Source organism: Manis javanica, chromosome 6, assembly GCF_040802235.1.
Source record: "Manis javanica isolate MJ-LG chromosome 6, MJ_LKY, whole genome shotgun sequence".
NCBI classification, from domain to species: domain Eukaryota; kingdom Metazoa; phylum Chordata; class Mammalia; order Pholidota; family Manidae; genus Manis; species Manis javanica.
Genome location: NC_133161.1, coordinates 69660537 through 69677635, shown reverse-complemented (window position 1 = coordinate 69677635; position 17099 = coordinate 69660537). Strand labels below are relative to the sequence as shown.

Below are 17099 nucleotides of genomic sequence, written 5' to 3'. Positions count from 1 at the left end.
CTGCTGAACAGTGTTACAAAATGATTACACCATTTTACATCCCCATCAACCGTGTGTGAGAGTTGTAGCTATGCTTTCTCAGCTGGAACATGGATGTTCAAAGAGAGATGGTTTTGGGGAAGTCTAAAACTTTGACCAGATTAGTCCCTTGCTACATGTTTCCTAATGTCAGTGCATCTACTAAAGTTAATTGCTCCTTTTGACATGTTAGCCTCTGTCTAACTTTTTATTGGTACAAAACAAATTATCCACACTAGGATTTTGCATGAAATATTAAAGATTTTCTTTGGAGAACATTTTAATGGATTCCCTTGAATGTGTCTTCCCTTGATCCCCCTTTTCCTCTTGTTCTATTCAATAGTCTCAAGGGAACAATTATCCCTGGCTTCTCCTGAGATTATTGGAAGGAGTTTACAGGAGTTCACTTCCAAGCTGCTGAGAATCCCTGTGCTCGCAGTGAGTTATTAGTCTGAGATATTTTGCACAACTATACTGGTGCCAGTTCTCAGTTATCCTGATGTCATGGCATAGAATCATATTCCTAAGAAACTGGAAATACTCAGTGGCACTGAAGCTGTCAGATTGCCAGATATCTATGATTAAGAATGATAGTTTGAGATATAAGAATAAATGTTTAACAACCAGCTCTCCAGGAGTTTTTAAAAAAAAGGAAAAAAAACCAGAGGTGCTGATTTGTATAGTTAACTGATTTCCATGGTGTAAATGCTTCCTTTATGGCTGATTTTTAAGCCATCAGAGTTGGAAATTGATGGGTGCATTGAGATCTCCAGAGCCAGTGTGAGCTGACTTCAGCATGCCAACCCCTGGGACTGCTAGTTGGCTTCGAAAAGACACATTCATAGGAGATACAGATCAGACCCTCCTAGTGCCTCCAAAATATTATTAGGGGAGGAAAAATTTACCACACATTTAGCCAGGATCATGTTAGGAGAAAAATTAACTCAATATCACACTTAACCTATTTACTTCCATTCTTCTGAATATGACTAAATATATCTCCCAAATGGACTAAAATAAATTCAAGGGCTGATACTGAGTCACACATGTCATTCATCTTTAACTATTGTCAGTTCTGTTCTTTATTCTCAATTGCTGGCACTCTTCTTTCTGATCATCTTTTGCTTCATATGAAAAGAGGAATCTTTTGAATTAGGGCAGATTATTTTGTGAAATTGCATGACACAATGGGAAAATAGATGTGGGAGTCAAAGAGGACCTGGATTTTACTCCTTGCTCCTTTGGACAAGTTATATAAAATCCCTGAGCCTTCGTTTCCTTATCCATAAAATGGATATAATAATTGTACCTTACAATTGTGTTATGAGGATTAAAGAGAAAGTGCCTAGGCACTCAAAGAGATATACTTCAGCTCCTCACACATAGGCACAGATCCACCTAGATCATCCATGTCCCAGTTTCCACTGAGAGCACAAAATCCTTAAGTAGCGTCAACCACAGTCGGTAAACAGAACAACATGAACTAGCCTTGTGGGACTGAAACCTGGTATTATTCGCCTATCAGCTCTCTTTGGTCAGGCTCAGAGGCCACCTCTCTGCCTAAGAAGGTATCACATAATCAGACATGACTTTGTGATGGTCTCTTTGGGGGAGATGAGCTTCAGGGTTCTCTCAGCCAGAGCAGAGTAGTCGGTCCACTCTGGCCTGGTGTGTAACAAAAGGAAGGAGTCCAAACCAGCCTTTTCACCCTCTGTGGTGTCCAGTCTGTAGACAAAGGTTTAAATCCATGTTCAAAGGGACTCCAGACATGTTCATTTCCTTCCCCTTTTGTATGCCGAATATGGCACATATTTAACACCCCTGTGACCACTGAAGGGGGACAGGGAGGAAGGAAAAATTGAATGAGGGGGGTAGTTAGAAATTTGAGATTGTCAAGCCAGGTTGTCAGGAAGTAAATTGCTGTTCTCTATGCGGGGAATCTAAATCTCCTGGAGTTATTTTATATCACCTAATGTATCCTTGGGACCATGTGGAAGGAGCCTTGTGACCACCACAAGCAACTTTCATAAAGATGTCATAGTTCTTCCGTCTCCTTAGTCAGTATCTAGGCCAAAAGTTTGCCACATGGATGAGGAAAAGAATTCCTTTATCCAAAGTCAACAGGAAATGCAAGGCTGGAGGGAACAGGGAAGAACAGTCACTCAGATTGATTTGTCACTGCTATATCGTGACCACTTTAGTGGCTGTGGCTAAAGATGCAGGCTCAAAATAGTTTGGAGTTCTGTGTAACACAGCATGGAGTGCTTATAATTTGAATGCTGAAAGGGACTTCAAATACGATCTGTTCCAAGATTTTCATTTCACAGAGTTGTAAATTGAGAACTAGAATGATAAAAGCCGCTGGCTATCTTTACTTACCTTAGTTGTTGGCAGAGCTGAGACTAGAACCCAAGTTCTTAATACACAGCCCTGTATTCCTGTTCACATCCCCAGGCCTGGGCTCTGTCTGCTGGACCCGGCCCTTAGAGTAGAACACTAAGTACCAGCATTAAAGCATAGAAGCTACAGTGACATCAGGAGTGCCCGTGCTGGGGTCAGATTCCTGTCTCTGTGCTTTCCCACTGCCCCCCAGGCCCCATAACAAATGGAAATGAAGTTGATTCAGAGCACCTTAACTCCCAGAACTCTCAAACCTTGAGCAGGATGTTCTGTCCTCTGGGAGCCCCACAGACTTGGAATGTGACCATGAATTTAAGAAAAGGATTGAAACATGGTCTTCGTCTCTGTCAGATGCCTTAAAGAGGTGGCATGTTTAGCTCATGTGTGAACAAGGAGAGTTAATTGAGCCCAGTGATTTGGAGATACATATTTTATAACACAGTCACTCAATAAGTTACATTAATAACTCTTAATAAACAAAGCTCTTGCTGCCTGTTATTTTAAGCCCTATCAAAATAAAATCTGAAATGAGTTCAGCTGGCACTAAGGAGAAGTTTACATATCTGATAAGAAAGGCAGTTAATTTCCTCTGAGAGATTAGGGGTCAGGAAGGTTTTGTTAAAATTTAGGCCACTCCTTCACCAACTGGGCATTTTTCTAGCGAGTTGGACCACAGAGGAAGTGCTTACTCTAATGCGCTCTCTGTCGGTCACAGAGGGCATTTGTGAGTGTTCTATAAATAAGGTAGAACTACACAACAGGGTAAGATGTTTTGTCCCTAAGCCTGATTCCCTAGGGAGAACGAGATAATGGAATATAATGTATCTCTTACCATGCTATTCTTTAACTCACCTCTTTACAAATAAGCCGATTAAATATTTAAAATGTGCCAAGCTTTGTTAGGCATTTGAGATACAGAGATGAATAAACATATTAGAGATCTCATAGCATAATAGAATAAACAGATGAACACTACATAACCTAATTGCAGTTCAGTGTTCTTAGTACAATATTAAAAACTATATACCAGGTTCTGTGGGCCATAGAGGAGGAAGTAAAATTTAAGCAAGAGTTCTAGTCAAACAAAAGCCAATCTACTCAAACATATCTAACATTACATCTTGTATGTTTAGGGGACACAGATATCATCCCTTCATCAACTAGCTGCTTTGTTTGGCTAATTTAGGAATTGTGGTTCTAGCAAAGCATTGCCTTCTGTAGGAGGGTGAAATCTCAGAACCCCCTTTCTCTCTTCCTAGATATATGTTCCCTCAAATATCATGCTTACTTAGGATGCAGACCATCTTTTCACTTGCTCAGGGTGATGCTATTTAACTATGTAGAGGACACAGAAGGTTGGGACAAGTTTTGGACTTTTATCCAAGATCTTTTCAGCACAGTGCAGCCTCAGCACCAGAATTCTAACCTGAGCTATTAATCCACTGAAGAGTGGCACATCAAGAATAAAAGAAGGAAGAGAAAATTTCCCCTCACTACTGTATATCATGTAGGAACCTCAGTAGCAATAACTATAATAATGGGTTATATAATGTTTGTATGACCAAGACTTCAATAAAACTATATAATGTTTATTGAGAGTTTACATTGTACTTCTCATTAGTTCATTAAATCCCCCACAATATGTACTTAGCGAGATGCTTTATTCTCCCCACTCTGCAAATAAGGAAGCTGAAGCTTTATATAGATGTGGGACTTGGCCACAGTGATGCAGCTTGCACTGACAGTCTGCGTCCTGATCCTCTGCTCTCACTCACTACACACATGCTGTTCTTCCAAATTAGTGGAGACCAAAGTCAGGCTCATTATATATAACAGGTGCTCAAGACCCTCGTTCAGTACCTGGACAGCTCTGTCTCAGCTTTCCTTTTTATTCAGACATAAGATTTATAAATGAAAACAAACAACTACCATCGGAACACATGCTATAATGCCCTAAGAGAAACATCTGCCAAAGTTGATAATCATATTAGAGGATTGAGAGAGTTAATCACTAATGCCCTTATTTTCAGGGTTATATTTAGCAGAAAGTAATAGGCTTTGACTTCTCAAATATAAAGTCACCTTTTCTTACAAAAATGTTGTCATTTTTATTCTCTGGCCCAAATCTTATGTCAGTTCTACATTACCTACTAAAGTCTCAGAAGCCCTCCGAGTGTTCACCTGTTCTAGCTTTACAGAATATGGAAAAGCTTTTGTATTTTAAATCATACGGGAGGGATAGCCTGCCATTGGGCACACTGGAGGCAGAAGCTGCATTTTGAAAGGGACTTACAACCTCTTAGAACACTTCCTGGTTTTTTTCTCCTATTGACTATTAGCTGAGAGAAAATCTAAATTAAACTGAAAGGTCTACATTAGTGCCAGTTGAGTACACTGATCTGGACCAGCTGGAGAAGGGTGAGTGGTTCCTATGGATCAATTTTGTCTTCCTTTGTCTTCCAAAGGAAGTCATGTCCTGGACCAATCAGAGACCTACTTGACTCCTGCTCTGGCTCCTTTCCCTCTTGCCTTCTCAAGGATTTCACTCCTCTGCAATGTCAGCTCAGCCCCTCTCTTACCCTTCAGCACAACAGGTTTTAATCGTTTCCATTTGAGGTGCTCTAGCTCTGATTTTTTTCATTCCAAACTTAAAATTTATATTTGACTCTGTACTCTTCCCTGTTAGGGCCCCACTTCACTGCTCTCTTATCCAGAAAAATGTATCAGAAATGTTATCTTCATTACCTGCTTTCACGTTCTCATCTCCCCCTTTTTCCATGTTCCACTTTAATTTAACTTCCATATTGGGAAGAAGAAGAATAGGATGAGCTCTTAGCAGCGGCAGCTCATTTGTGTTTCCTCATGTTACTGGACCTCTTAATACATAGCAGCTGTCCTTAGGGTCACCAAGACCACATTTTTACATCTACATTTTGTCAACCTCTCAGCAGTATTTAACAATGTCAAATCCTTCCTCATTCTTGAAATGTTTTTCTTTTAGCCTTTATGACACCACTTTCTTCTGGTTTTCCCCTCAGTTAACTACTCCTTCTTAATCAATCCATCCTTCTCCTCTGCCTGCCCATTAAAGGTTGGGGTGATTTAAAGCTCAATCTTGAAAACTTTTTAGGTACTCTGTTCTTGTGTGATTCCAAATATGTGTGTGTGTGTGTGTGTGTATGTGTGTGTGTGTTTATATACACACACATATACACACATATATATATACACACACCTCATACACATTTACATACATACACATGTTTGTGTAGCATCCTGATCTTACCTCTAAATTCAAAACACTTATATCTACTTAACATCCTCACTTAGATGTCTAATTGACATCTCAAATATTCTGTGTCCTAAACTGATGTCTTCATCATAATCTTCCTCTTTTCTGTTTATGACACTTCTACTTAGAGTCTCAAGCACAAAACTTTGGAATATTGATCCCTATTATCCCTTAATCTCCCAATCTATCAATAGTCCTGTCAATTCTCCTCCAAATCACACTTTTAATCTGCCCATATCTCTTTATATCCACAGCCACCGATAATCGTTGAATCTATCTGTTCTTAAGGGACCATTACATTAGCTTTTTATCTAAACTCCCAGTTTCCAATTCTGATCCCTACTCAGCCCCACACAGAAAAGTATTTTTAACATATCAGACCATGTCACAACACCTCACCCCTTCAAAATAAAATTAAAATCCTCCACTAGCTCCTCATTTTATTCCTTACCATGCATGTCACTCACTCTGAGTGACTCTGAGCTCTGACTGCTGTCTCCCTTGCTAATCTCATCCCATCACTCTCCTTGGATCTTACCATACTCAAGTTACACTGAGTTTTCTGTTCTACTGCAAGTTTGTTCCAACCTCAGGTCCTTTGCATGAGCTGTTCCTTGTGCTTTGCCCTTCTCCCTACAGGAAATGTTTGTCTCCTGATCACTTCACTTCTCTGTCTCCCTCTTGGGAACTGGGTCTGATCAGTCTATATCTCTCTTATAGAGTCCTGCAGGATCTCTCCTTACGACTTTATGGCATTACAAACTATCTTCATGCCATTTATCATTTGAAATCATCTTATCAGTTTTATTTTACTTGTCTGATCCTCTCACTATTCTCTAAGCTCTGTGAGAGCAGGGAACTTGCCTGTTGTGTTCACCATCATCCCCCAGTGCTAAGAACAAGATCTGGAAGATAGGATCTCATAATTGTCTGTGTAATAAACAAATTACTTATTATTACCACTATTATTCTTCTTTTAAAATGTCTTGAAAACCCAGCTAGCTTAGTACAAACAGGAAAACAGAATTGCTCTGCTCTGGGGAAGAAAACAAGTTGTCATAGAATATATTTGAATGTCTACAAGTCTCCTGTACCTTGAGCATAAATTAACACGTTGAGAGAGAATGGTATTTATGTACTAACAGATACAAAAGCAGCTGGCTTTCAAAAACCAAATATGATAAAATGTGTGATCAACCTGATTAGATAGAGAAAAAAAACAAAAATGCAAACTACCTGTTATGTGGGGAAAAAATCCTCCAGTGAAAAGAATGATTTATACAGAGATGAGGTATAAATGCAGTTTGAGGTAAGAAAACTGATTTTGTTTGTTGCTTCAACCCTTAGCAAGCAAAAGGGTGCCTGGTCCATGGCAGCTACTCAATAAATATTTGCTGAACGGATGAATACTTGTGAGCTGCTATTATTTTATTGACTCCGATATTAGGACAGAAGGAAAAAAAGTAGATACATAGATTTGAAGTAATGCTCCAGCATTTAATCCTTTGTTCTCTTCTCTTTCATATTTACCCTGGCTGTTCTCACTCATTTTTGTGGCTTTCACCTAAGCCCTAGCCTCTCCCCTAAACTCCAGACTGCCCATTCAAAGGATTGTTAAACAGGCATCTCAAGCTTGGGATTTCCCTTCTCACAGTCTCCTCATCACAGGAAATAGCAAATTCCTTCTTCCAGTTATTCAAGCCCAAGTCATTGGGCTTGACTTTTCCCTTTCTTTTTCATTCTACATCTGATCGCTTAGCACATCCTATAATCTCCACCTTCAAAATATATGTAGAATCTTACCACCTGTTCCCACCTTCATCCTTATCACTCTGGTTTGTGGTCACCATCATGTCGTATCTTAATTAATGAAATTACTTCTTCCCTGCTACAGCCCTTGCCCTCTACGGTCTAGCCTCAAAACAGCTGCCTAAGGAATGCAGATAAAATATATGACAGATAATGCAACTCCATTATTCCAAATCCTCAGTGTTCCCTTAGTTACTCAGAGTAAAGTCAGAGTCTTTACAGTGGCCTGCAGGACCTCTGCAGTCATGGTATTGTACGCTGTTCTTCCCTCCTGTACACTTGGCTCCTGTGTCCTTACTAGCTCACTGCTCCCCCTGCACTGACTGTGTCCTGGAACAGTCTTCCCTCAGATATGTGTATGGCCCACTCCTCCATTTTCTTCACTCAGTTAGCATCGCCTCTGAGAAGTCTTCTCTGGCCACTGTCTCAGTAATTCAGCACTTCTGTTGACAGGTCCTATTCCTGTCCCTTCCCTGTTTTATTTTTCTCCTTAGCATTTACCACAATCTAACACACTGTGCATTCTATTTTTTCTCTTGTTTATTTATTAGAATGTAAGTGTCTTGTGGACAGTGTTCTCTAAATTTTTTCTCTGCTCTACCCTCAAGCGTCTAGAATTGTGTCTGGCACATAATAACACTCAGTTAATACTAGTTGAATGAATGAATAAAATGTTACTTTTTTTCGGGGGCGGAGCCAAGATGGTGGCGTGAGTAGAGCAGCAGAAATCTCCTCCCAAAACCGCATATATTTTTGAAAATACAACAAAGACAACTCTTCCTAAAATGTTACTTTTTTTCATGATCCCAAGCATAATGTCAGAATGAAAAATAGTAATACAAGAAAATGTATACCCATATGATTACAAGCTTATTGTATATAATAGAGTGGATTTATGTCTGAAAAAAATGTGTCAAACTGAATTTTTATAAATCAAAATATTTAGAGTGTGCTAGCAATGTTTCTCTTTCAAAGAATCTGTGACTGATCCTCTGTATAAAAAAAAGGACTTATCATTTCCCCCAAATGCAGCTTCTATAAATTAAATATTTTGTGTGTCCAGTTTTCTTACTTTCTTATCTATAATGTGTAAAAACAAACAAAATAGACAGCCTTTGAAGTTTACAATAACACTTTTTGATTCTTAAATAACTTAACAAGAAGCCTAATGGGAACTCTGAAAGACATTAATGAAACACTTAAACTGCTCTACATAGTTCTGTCTTTCTGACATCCCTCACCCATACCCACAAGACCAGGGAAAACCTGAAAACCAACGTGACATTGTAAAAAGTCCCCCTAAGAGGGCAGTATTGTCACCAGTGAGAATCACTGCTGTGTCCATGGGGTGCAACTCAGAGATACTTCCTCCCCCTCATCTTCCCTTCTTTTCTGTTGTGGACCTTAGTTCCTCTCATCAGCATGCAGGATGGAGGAAGAGGTCAAAGAGCAAATATCTTCTGCTGAACAGGAGTATGTCTCTGCCCTGGGTTGGCTGAAACTGCTACCTTAGCTTGTTGGTCTGTGAGTCTTCAGTCCTGCCCTTATATTCTGGTGAAGGTGAGGGTAGGGATGCTTGGTAATAAAGCCTGTGTTCTTATTTAATCCATCTTAGGACTTCCCATGGAGAGCTGGCCCAACCTGAAAGCTGAGAATATGAGTGGCTTAGGTAGTGGGGGGAGCGTGAGGGGTGGGCTTAGTGCCCTTGGCTGTCAACTCCGTGCTTTCATTCTGTGTTATTCTGGAGTATGCAAGAACAAATCTCCTTTACACTAGTTTGAAGAAGGGTAACTGAGAGAAGTGTGCTGGAGTGGAAAACACCGCAGACCAGAAAGCAAACACTGTAATACATATCCCCACTTCTTCCACCCATTGTGTGAAATGGGGTATTTCAATTAATTGGACCACCTTTAACTCATCTGTAAAATGGGATAAAGAGTAAATTAGATGATGTAATATCTGAGTCTTTTTAAACGCTTGATTTCATACACCTCGGAACACTTGGACTCTCCACGCAGATAATATACACTGCCCTTCGGGTGTCCTTGAAGGAGCTGAGAGTTTTGATCCTCACTCTGAATTTTCTCATAAATACAATTTGGCAAACATTCTCGACTCTTCCAAGATTCACTCCACCAAGTGAAGCCTGTTTTACTCAAGATATTGAACATGGTGAATCAGAGCATTTTAGAGTTAAGAAATCACTTGTTAATAAAGAGAAGTTGGGTGCTTTGCAGTAAGTCAGGGTATTTGTCTATGTCTATGTCAGGTGACCATTTATGATATAAGTTGCAAGTGACTTTATCAATACTTTATAATTCTCTTCTGTATACCAGACAGTATGCAGAACTATAGGCACTAGTCAGGAATAAAAGTTATGAAAGACATGGATGCTCTTGTAAAGTTCCATAGAATCCACAGTGTCTTAGATTTCTTAGAAGCAGAACCTAAGACAGGGATCCTCATTTAAGTGATTTATCGAGGGTAAGCTTTCAGGAGAAACCTCTAAAGGAAGGAGAGCAGGATGAAGCAAGAGAAGTTAGGGAAAGTGCAGTTTCAGAAGTCTAGCTTCATCCTGAACCCCTGTGGAGCTCTGGAAGGTTCTCAGTCATGTCAAGGTTTTTCAGCCCAATGGCAAGGGGATGGGCTATTAGAATCCTACTTTAGCCAATGATTTGCTACAGATTAACCCTAGGGGCTGGTTGAGGGCCTAATCTCCCAGACATCACCACTTGAAGTTGTCCCCATCAGCCAACGACAAACCTATGCAGGTTTCCCCCTGGCAGTCAGCACCCACAACTCCTGGGACCTGAAAAGCCAGCCCTGGAAAGGGGCATCTGAGCAGGGTGGCAACAACATCTGCTACATGTGGTCTTAAAGGAGCCAAGCCCTGTCCATGTGATATCCTTTCAAACCCTTATAAAGCCACCTGTCAGCAAGTGACATGTAAAACAGCACAGCCTGAAAGTCCAGAGGCAGAGAATAAGCCAACATGTACTGAGCACTTGCTCTGGGCTACATGCAGTTACACAATCTTTATTCGTCTCAGGAAATCTGCAATGTAGGTAGTATTACTGCTTCTATTGCCTAGTAAAGTAAGGCACAGAGAAGTTAAGTAACTTGGTCAGGGCCACACAGCTAGCAAGTGCCAGTGAATGATCATTTCATTGGCAATAATATGGTAGTGCTTCTCTGGAACAAAGAAAACAAAATTCCAGACCTTATCCCAAATCAAAGCCTCTTAGGTTGGGTTCATATTTTAACAAGTTCCTAAATTGATTCTTACACACACTGTGGTGCTACAGCTATTACCAAGTGCAATAAGTTTTCCAAGATGGAGAAAAGTCGTGCAAAGGACAATGTCAGTGGATAAAAATGATCAGAAATAGATGCACTTGGAGATTTCTATGGATAAAAATTATCAGAAATAAATAGATGCACTTGGAAGGGAGTTGGAGGGAAGGTGGGGATAAAATTAAGAATGGGCTCTTGAATACCAAACAATAATTACATAGGAAGCAATAAACTTTTTGTTGTCCCTATTATTTCTTAAAATAAGAACAGAACAGCAAAAAAAAAAGTATAGGAAACAATGACTTTGGGTACACCTAGGGTGTCCTTTCCTATCTCTGTTTAGGCATATCCCTAAAAATATGTTAAACTACTTCTTTCCAAGAGAAGAATAGGCTATTATAAAATTGGGAAGAGAAATAATATTTCTCAAAGCTTTTGTAAATGAAAACACTATAAAAATACAAGGAAATAAGTTAATTGCTGATGTATGGTTAGCAGAGTGTTCTTATGTAGATGTACAATGTTAAGTCATTCTCTGAAAGAGCATTGACCTGATAAAAATGTCATTATATTATATAAATTGGACCAGAGAGACAAAAGAAAGAAGGAGAGATTATAAGCATGATGCCAATTGGCTACAATGAAACACAATGAAATTCCAGACAGTTTCTTACAGGTTCCATCAGCTACAGAGCCTTCTCTCCCATTGCCCATTGATCTAATTAAGGAGAAGTGTTTGCTAAGAGTGCAGAAAAAATCTATTCTTTTAAGATATACATCCCTAGATTAGAGTTCACTTCACTGAGTGCCCTTTATCCTGCTGCATGCTCATCATTGCCATCCAATCATTGCGACAGTTATATACAGATTCCAGATACTGTTTAGAGAAACACTTTTAAGTTATGTGCTCGTTTATTTTTTATTAACAAGGTTGTTTGTTTGCTTTATTTCCATTCTATTGGTTCATATTTCAATCCATTATTTATGAAGAATTTACAATGACACTTTTGGTATGCTTCTTTCTTAATACCAGATTAAGTACTCTAACAATTTAGGGGTTAATTGGCAGTCTTCAAAATGGCCTTAAACTAACTTACAAATCCTTTGGTGAACAGCTTTGGAGTTGGAGATGAGAGTTGGAAACCCAAATTTTTACACTGTGAAAAAAAAAACAGGGGAAAGGAGGAGCTTTGGGTACTTAAGATTATATGCTGACTATACTGACCTCTCCCCACTAACCTACTAGCTGGTATTTAGAGTCAAACGCTTGGGTTAATCATATTAGTGAAGATTATAAAGAAGCTTTAAAATCCCAGGTCTAGTATGCAGTGCTAGAATTGTTCAGAGAGCATTCATGAGAAATCGATTACCAGAAGAAGTTAAAACGAATAAACCAACAGTACACTTAGTAAGCAAGAACTGAGGGAGGGTTGGCCATCACTGACTTAAAGCAAGTCCCACAAATAAGGTGTGTGAACTAACTTTCTACCCTCTAAGCAGGCAAAAGATGCCAGTGATCAATATTGAGGACCTAACAGAGAAGGACAAACTGAAGATGGAAGTTGACCAGCTCAAGAAGGAAGTGACACTGGAAAGAATGCTGGTAAACTGCTTTTATTTTTTGAGTTTCATTTTAAACTAGAGATACGGTAGGCCTACCAGGTTAGGAAACACTGAAGGAGAGCAGAATCAGCCTTCTGGCATAAGGATTATTTTAGGCAGAGTATTTTTAAGAAACAACAGACACAGGAGAAGCTCTGAAAATCGAATAGAGGTTTTCCTTTTGTAAGCATCATTTACATTTATAAGGGAAATCTCTGTTTGTGAGACTGTCTCCTTCTCTGTTCAAGGGAGAGAAGGCTGACTGTAAATCTCTAGAAACTCTTTCCCATAGAGAAGGCACCAGCTTAAAGCTGCTTAACCACCTGACCCTTGTTTGCTTCGTCCTCCCGGCCGCCTCCCATCCCTGGCCTTTCCCAGCCCGGATGTCCTCCTTTGCCTTTGCTGGGGAAGGTGTTTAAGGCGGAGGGCCTGGGCCGTCTCAGGGATTCCTGGGCTTTCCCGACTCTCCCGAGGAGATGGGAGCTCTACATGTTATTCAACTTCTATTGGTTTTTCTCCTGTTAATCTGCTTTTTTTTGACAGGGAGCTCTCAGCCAAGAACCTAGAAGGGTAGATGGAAAATTATTTTTCCTCCCCCACATGCTTCACTGCACAGGTTTAATGTAGTTGAAAATAAATTGTTCAGGTAAAAAATTTATCAAGGATTAAGTAAATGAATAATCACAATTATGTCTCGATTAGGCTCTATATCAAAGATTTGACAAACTGCTTTCCATGGGCCTAATCTCACTCTTAGGCTGGTTTTGTATGACCGTTAAGCTAAAAATGTTTTTTACAGTTTTAGTAAGTTGTTAAAAAAACCAAAATGAATATTATGAAAGAGACCATATTTTAGCTAAGCAATAAAATGAAGCAGTGCATATAAGCATTTTGTTTTTACTTTTCTAAATAGATAAGCTTCTCTTTGTTTGATGCAATATTTTGGTACTGTTCAAATACTTTTAGCCAAGACCTCATCCCCTCCAGCACTGCCATGGCCAGTAATGAATGAGAACTTTCTATTCCTTCTTTGCAATAAAAATGAGTTCAAGCACAAGAACTCACTGGTTCCTCCTAAAAACATCTGACAGACCTTGGAATGGTTACCAAGAGGTCTCTGCCATTAGGAGGAGGAGAAATGGCAAAGGAATAAAAGTTTCCACCAAACAAACCATGACTGAAGGTTGGAAAATGTAGATTATGATTTTAGATCTCTTCATTTTACGTACCATTAGAACAAAAACTCCTCCACAAGTGATAAGAGTAACATTTTATATTTTTTTAAAAACTAATTTTATCAGGCCAAAGCAAAAAAAAAGGAGTTTGTATTATCTTCATACTTATATCAAAACTCTTACTCCCAATAAAAATAGGAATTTTGGCCTCATACATGTTTATAATTGCCTCAAACTTCCCTGTTGCCCTTCCTGTACAGGTAAAACATGTTTTGCTGTAAAGATAAAATTAAATCTGTAAACAGCAGAAAAGTTGGGGATGCAAATAAAGGCTAAAATCCTTAATTTGGGGAAAATGAAATAATTTTTTAGAGTAAGGGAAAGTTACTTTTTCTTCTTTACTTGAAATATCCAAAAGCTTTTTTATTATTTATGTTCAGGATTGTTGTCTCACTGGCAGTTGGGTTGTCACCATAGTTATGATTCACGAGTGGCAAGTTTATCTGGGAATTTTTATTTTGGGTAATTATCATATACATCAACATCTGTCAGGTTTGGGGTTCCTTTTCCTTATTAGTCAATCTCTCCTAACTCTTGGAAGTCAAACTAATTTAATATCAGGCTGCCAAAACTACACACCCACATGCACATACGCACACTGAGAACTTCTAGGTGCTCAACCCATTGCCCTGCCACAGGGTGCCATAGCATAGTGTCATTACAGTATGGCTTAGTGGACAGAGTGGAGCGAAACCCCAGATTCAGATTCTTACTCTACACCTTTTGCCCTAACACTCACCTAAATTATCTCACTTACCTGTGCATGTTTCTTCTATAAAATGGGTATAGTGACATCTATTTCAGAGGGCAGTTGGGAGGAATAAATGGGATAATACCTACAAAGTCCTGAGAACAGCACTTAGCACATAGCAAGTACTTTCTACCAGTATTATTTTTCTTAATTATTATTAATGTCTATGAATCAGAATGGTTTGTTGATGAGAAAAATCAGTTATATCACCTTGAAATAACGACAGTGTTTTCTTTGAGCCCAAACTGCAGACTAGCCCAGGAGACACAGCTTCTACTATTTTAAGTGTGTCTGGAAAAGAATACAGTCATATGAAGTCTTTATATCCTTGAGGAGACAGGCAAGAGGGACAGAATTTCAAAGGGGTGCATTTCATTTGTGTAAGGTAGCAGTACACACAATAGTTGGTGAGGGTCGGGGTGGACATATATCCTGGCAATGAAAGGAAACAAGAGGAACAGCACACATTCTTGCTTATCTTTTGGCAGGAATCCAGATACCAATTGTTTATCTTTTATCTTAATTAACAGATTGTAGGATCAAGTTAGAGTTAGTTTTCATGGGCAGCCATTTTGAGACTCCCAGAATTAATAATTCTTTCAAAACTTAAGCCTTAGACCATTTTGGTGGCCTGTGGTATGGTGGTCAGCTTTTCTTTAGGTCACACGTTCATAACATGCCTCTCTCTGTTTTGCTGTGAAGGCACTAGTGTTGTCAGAGTAAGATAACTCTTTGCATCAAGTTTCTAAAGCTGACAGGTTAGCTGTAGATCAATGTAATGGGCAGGGCAAAGACTGACTTTAGTAAACTAAAGTCAGTCTTTATAGGAAGAGCTAAAAATAACTGCCATTTGATTAAGCATCTATTGTATGCCAGGCACTTAATATAACCAGTCTTGGTCCTCTTAATTCATAGATGAAATAAGTAATTCTTACATGAATTTACATTAACTAAGCACAAATTCAGCTAAGCACACAGAGCCAAAATTCAAATTGGGGGCAGCCTGAATCCAATGTCTGTACTTTCCACCATGCTGGGTAATCCTGTGTAAACTGCATATACTTATAATAAGTCTCACTGAATTAATTTTTGAACACCAACACTCACATAGGATTTTTGGTAATTTATTGCTCCTCATATCTCACATCCTAGTCAGACATTGTCAAAACCAACCCCTCATTGATTCCTGAATTAGAACAGCAATGTAAACATCTGTTCCTTGATATCTGGTTGGGGCCAAAAGAGCTGGTGTTTGGGGGAGTGGAAAAAAAAGTGAATCTAAATCTCAATTTTGAATTTTGAGGAAACAAAGTGAATCTACATATTTAGTAGCCACATGGCCAAAGCTGTGCCCCAGTGAGAGATGATTGTTGTAATGTGCAGATAATGGGTTAGCAGAGTTCTTAAATAATCTTGAGTCTTATGTCTAATGTTGCTTAGAATTTGCATACAAAACTGGCATGAAGATTTTATTAAAAATAAATTAAATAACTTATGGAATTGCCACTTAATTGACTGCTAAAATTGAATTTGTTTTGTTAATATTGTGAATGATACATATGTAGAAAGGAAGCAAGTTGAAAGTTAGAGGAAATGGATAATTTGATCCCATACATGTATATGCAGTGTATACACATGCACTCTCACACACACACACGCTTATATTTTCATAGTGTGGAACACTGCCACTCTCTGGAAGGTGTGTTAAATGGTACATTAACAGGCTTTGACTGAGCCGGTTAAAATACTAAAGCCTGATTTTTCACAAAGTCATTATTATAATGGTGCAGATAAGTCAGGAGCAAATTCATAAATGAAATGAATGATTCAGTTCAGCAAATATTTATTTACTGAGCACCAAATAAGTGCAAACTCTGTTCTAGATGCCTAGGATACATATGAACAAATCAGCCCAAGGGCCCTTGGAGTTCACCTTCTAGTGCACTGTCATAATCAATCACTGTAGATGAGTTTAAAAGAAAATTACCTGTGTATGCTTCTGAGAATCAAGGAGTGATGATAAGCCCAGAATTTAATGATTACTCATTCCCTTCCACTTTTCCAGGTCACATTCTTGGAACGAGGAAAAAGACTTAATCAGTGTTCACACTGGCAGCATTCTTGACTTGTGTTGCCAGCTGTGTTCTGATCTCTGGATCTTGTCCCCTTGAAGGAATCTGGAAGTAGTGTGCTGAGGACTGTTAGCTGGAGTGTGGCCAGCTATTTAACCTTTGCCTGGAAAAGTCCCGGAGTATAGGGGAGGGGGCACCTAATTCTTCTTCTCTCCTAGAAAGTACCTATGCATTGGTAGGATGCAGAATCATACTAAAAAGATAAAACACAAAAAACACTTCTTATAGTAAATATATTTTTGGGTTCTGCAGTGTTTTGTATCAAACCAAATGAGTCATTTCTTTCTCCTTTTTTTTAAGGTTTCCAAATGTTGTGAAGAAGTAAGGGATTATGTTGAAGAAAGATCTGGGGAGGACCCACTAGTAAAGGGTATCCCAGAGGACCAAAATCCCTTTAAGGAGCTCAAAGGAGGCTGTGTGATTTCATAAGAAAAAAAAAATTCATGGAATATCTTGAGCTTTAATGGCAATATCAATTTTTGGTAATAATATATAATAATGCTATCAAGCATGTATATTAATTTTTAAATTTATAAACTTTTAATAAAAATTGGGATGTGATAATG

At 38.9% G+C, this 17099-nt stretch overlaps 1 protein-coding gene across 2 annotated transcripts; it reads left to right on the top strand.

Annotated features, from left to right (window-relative positions):
* Positions 1–12136: 12136 nt before the first annotated feature.
* On the top strand, positions 12137–17099 carry GNGT1 (G protein subunit gamma transducin 1). 2 transcript variants are annotated; one of them, XM_017662380.2, is made up of 3 exons: positions 12137–12221; positions 12314–12416; positions 16834–17099. In XM_017662380.2, exons 2-3 carry the CDS (start codon positions 12321–12323, stop codon positions 16960–16962), a joined length of 225 nt encoding a protein of 74 aa, XP_017517869.1. In that variant the 5' UTR covers positions 12137–12221; positions 12314–12320; the 3' UTR covers positions 16963–17099. The 2 variants fall into 2 exon arrangements, with proteins under 2 accessions (XP_017517869.1, XP_036875792.1); XM_037019897.1 differs by having other exon boundaries at positions 12139–12221; positions 12311–12416.

Bases quoted from the DNA above. Each gene is read 5' to 3' on its own strand.
- GNGT1 (XM_017662380.2), top strand. From the start codon at position 12,321: ATGCCAGTGATCAATATTGAGGACCTAACAGAGAAGGACAAACTGAAG. The intron at 12,417-16,833 runs GTAAACTGCTTT...CTTTTTTTTAAG, and splicing joins TGACACTGGAAAGAATGCTG to GTTTCCAAATGTTGTGAAGA.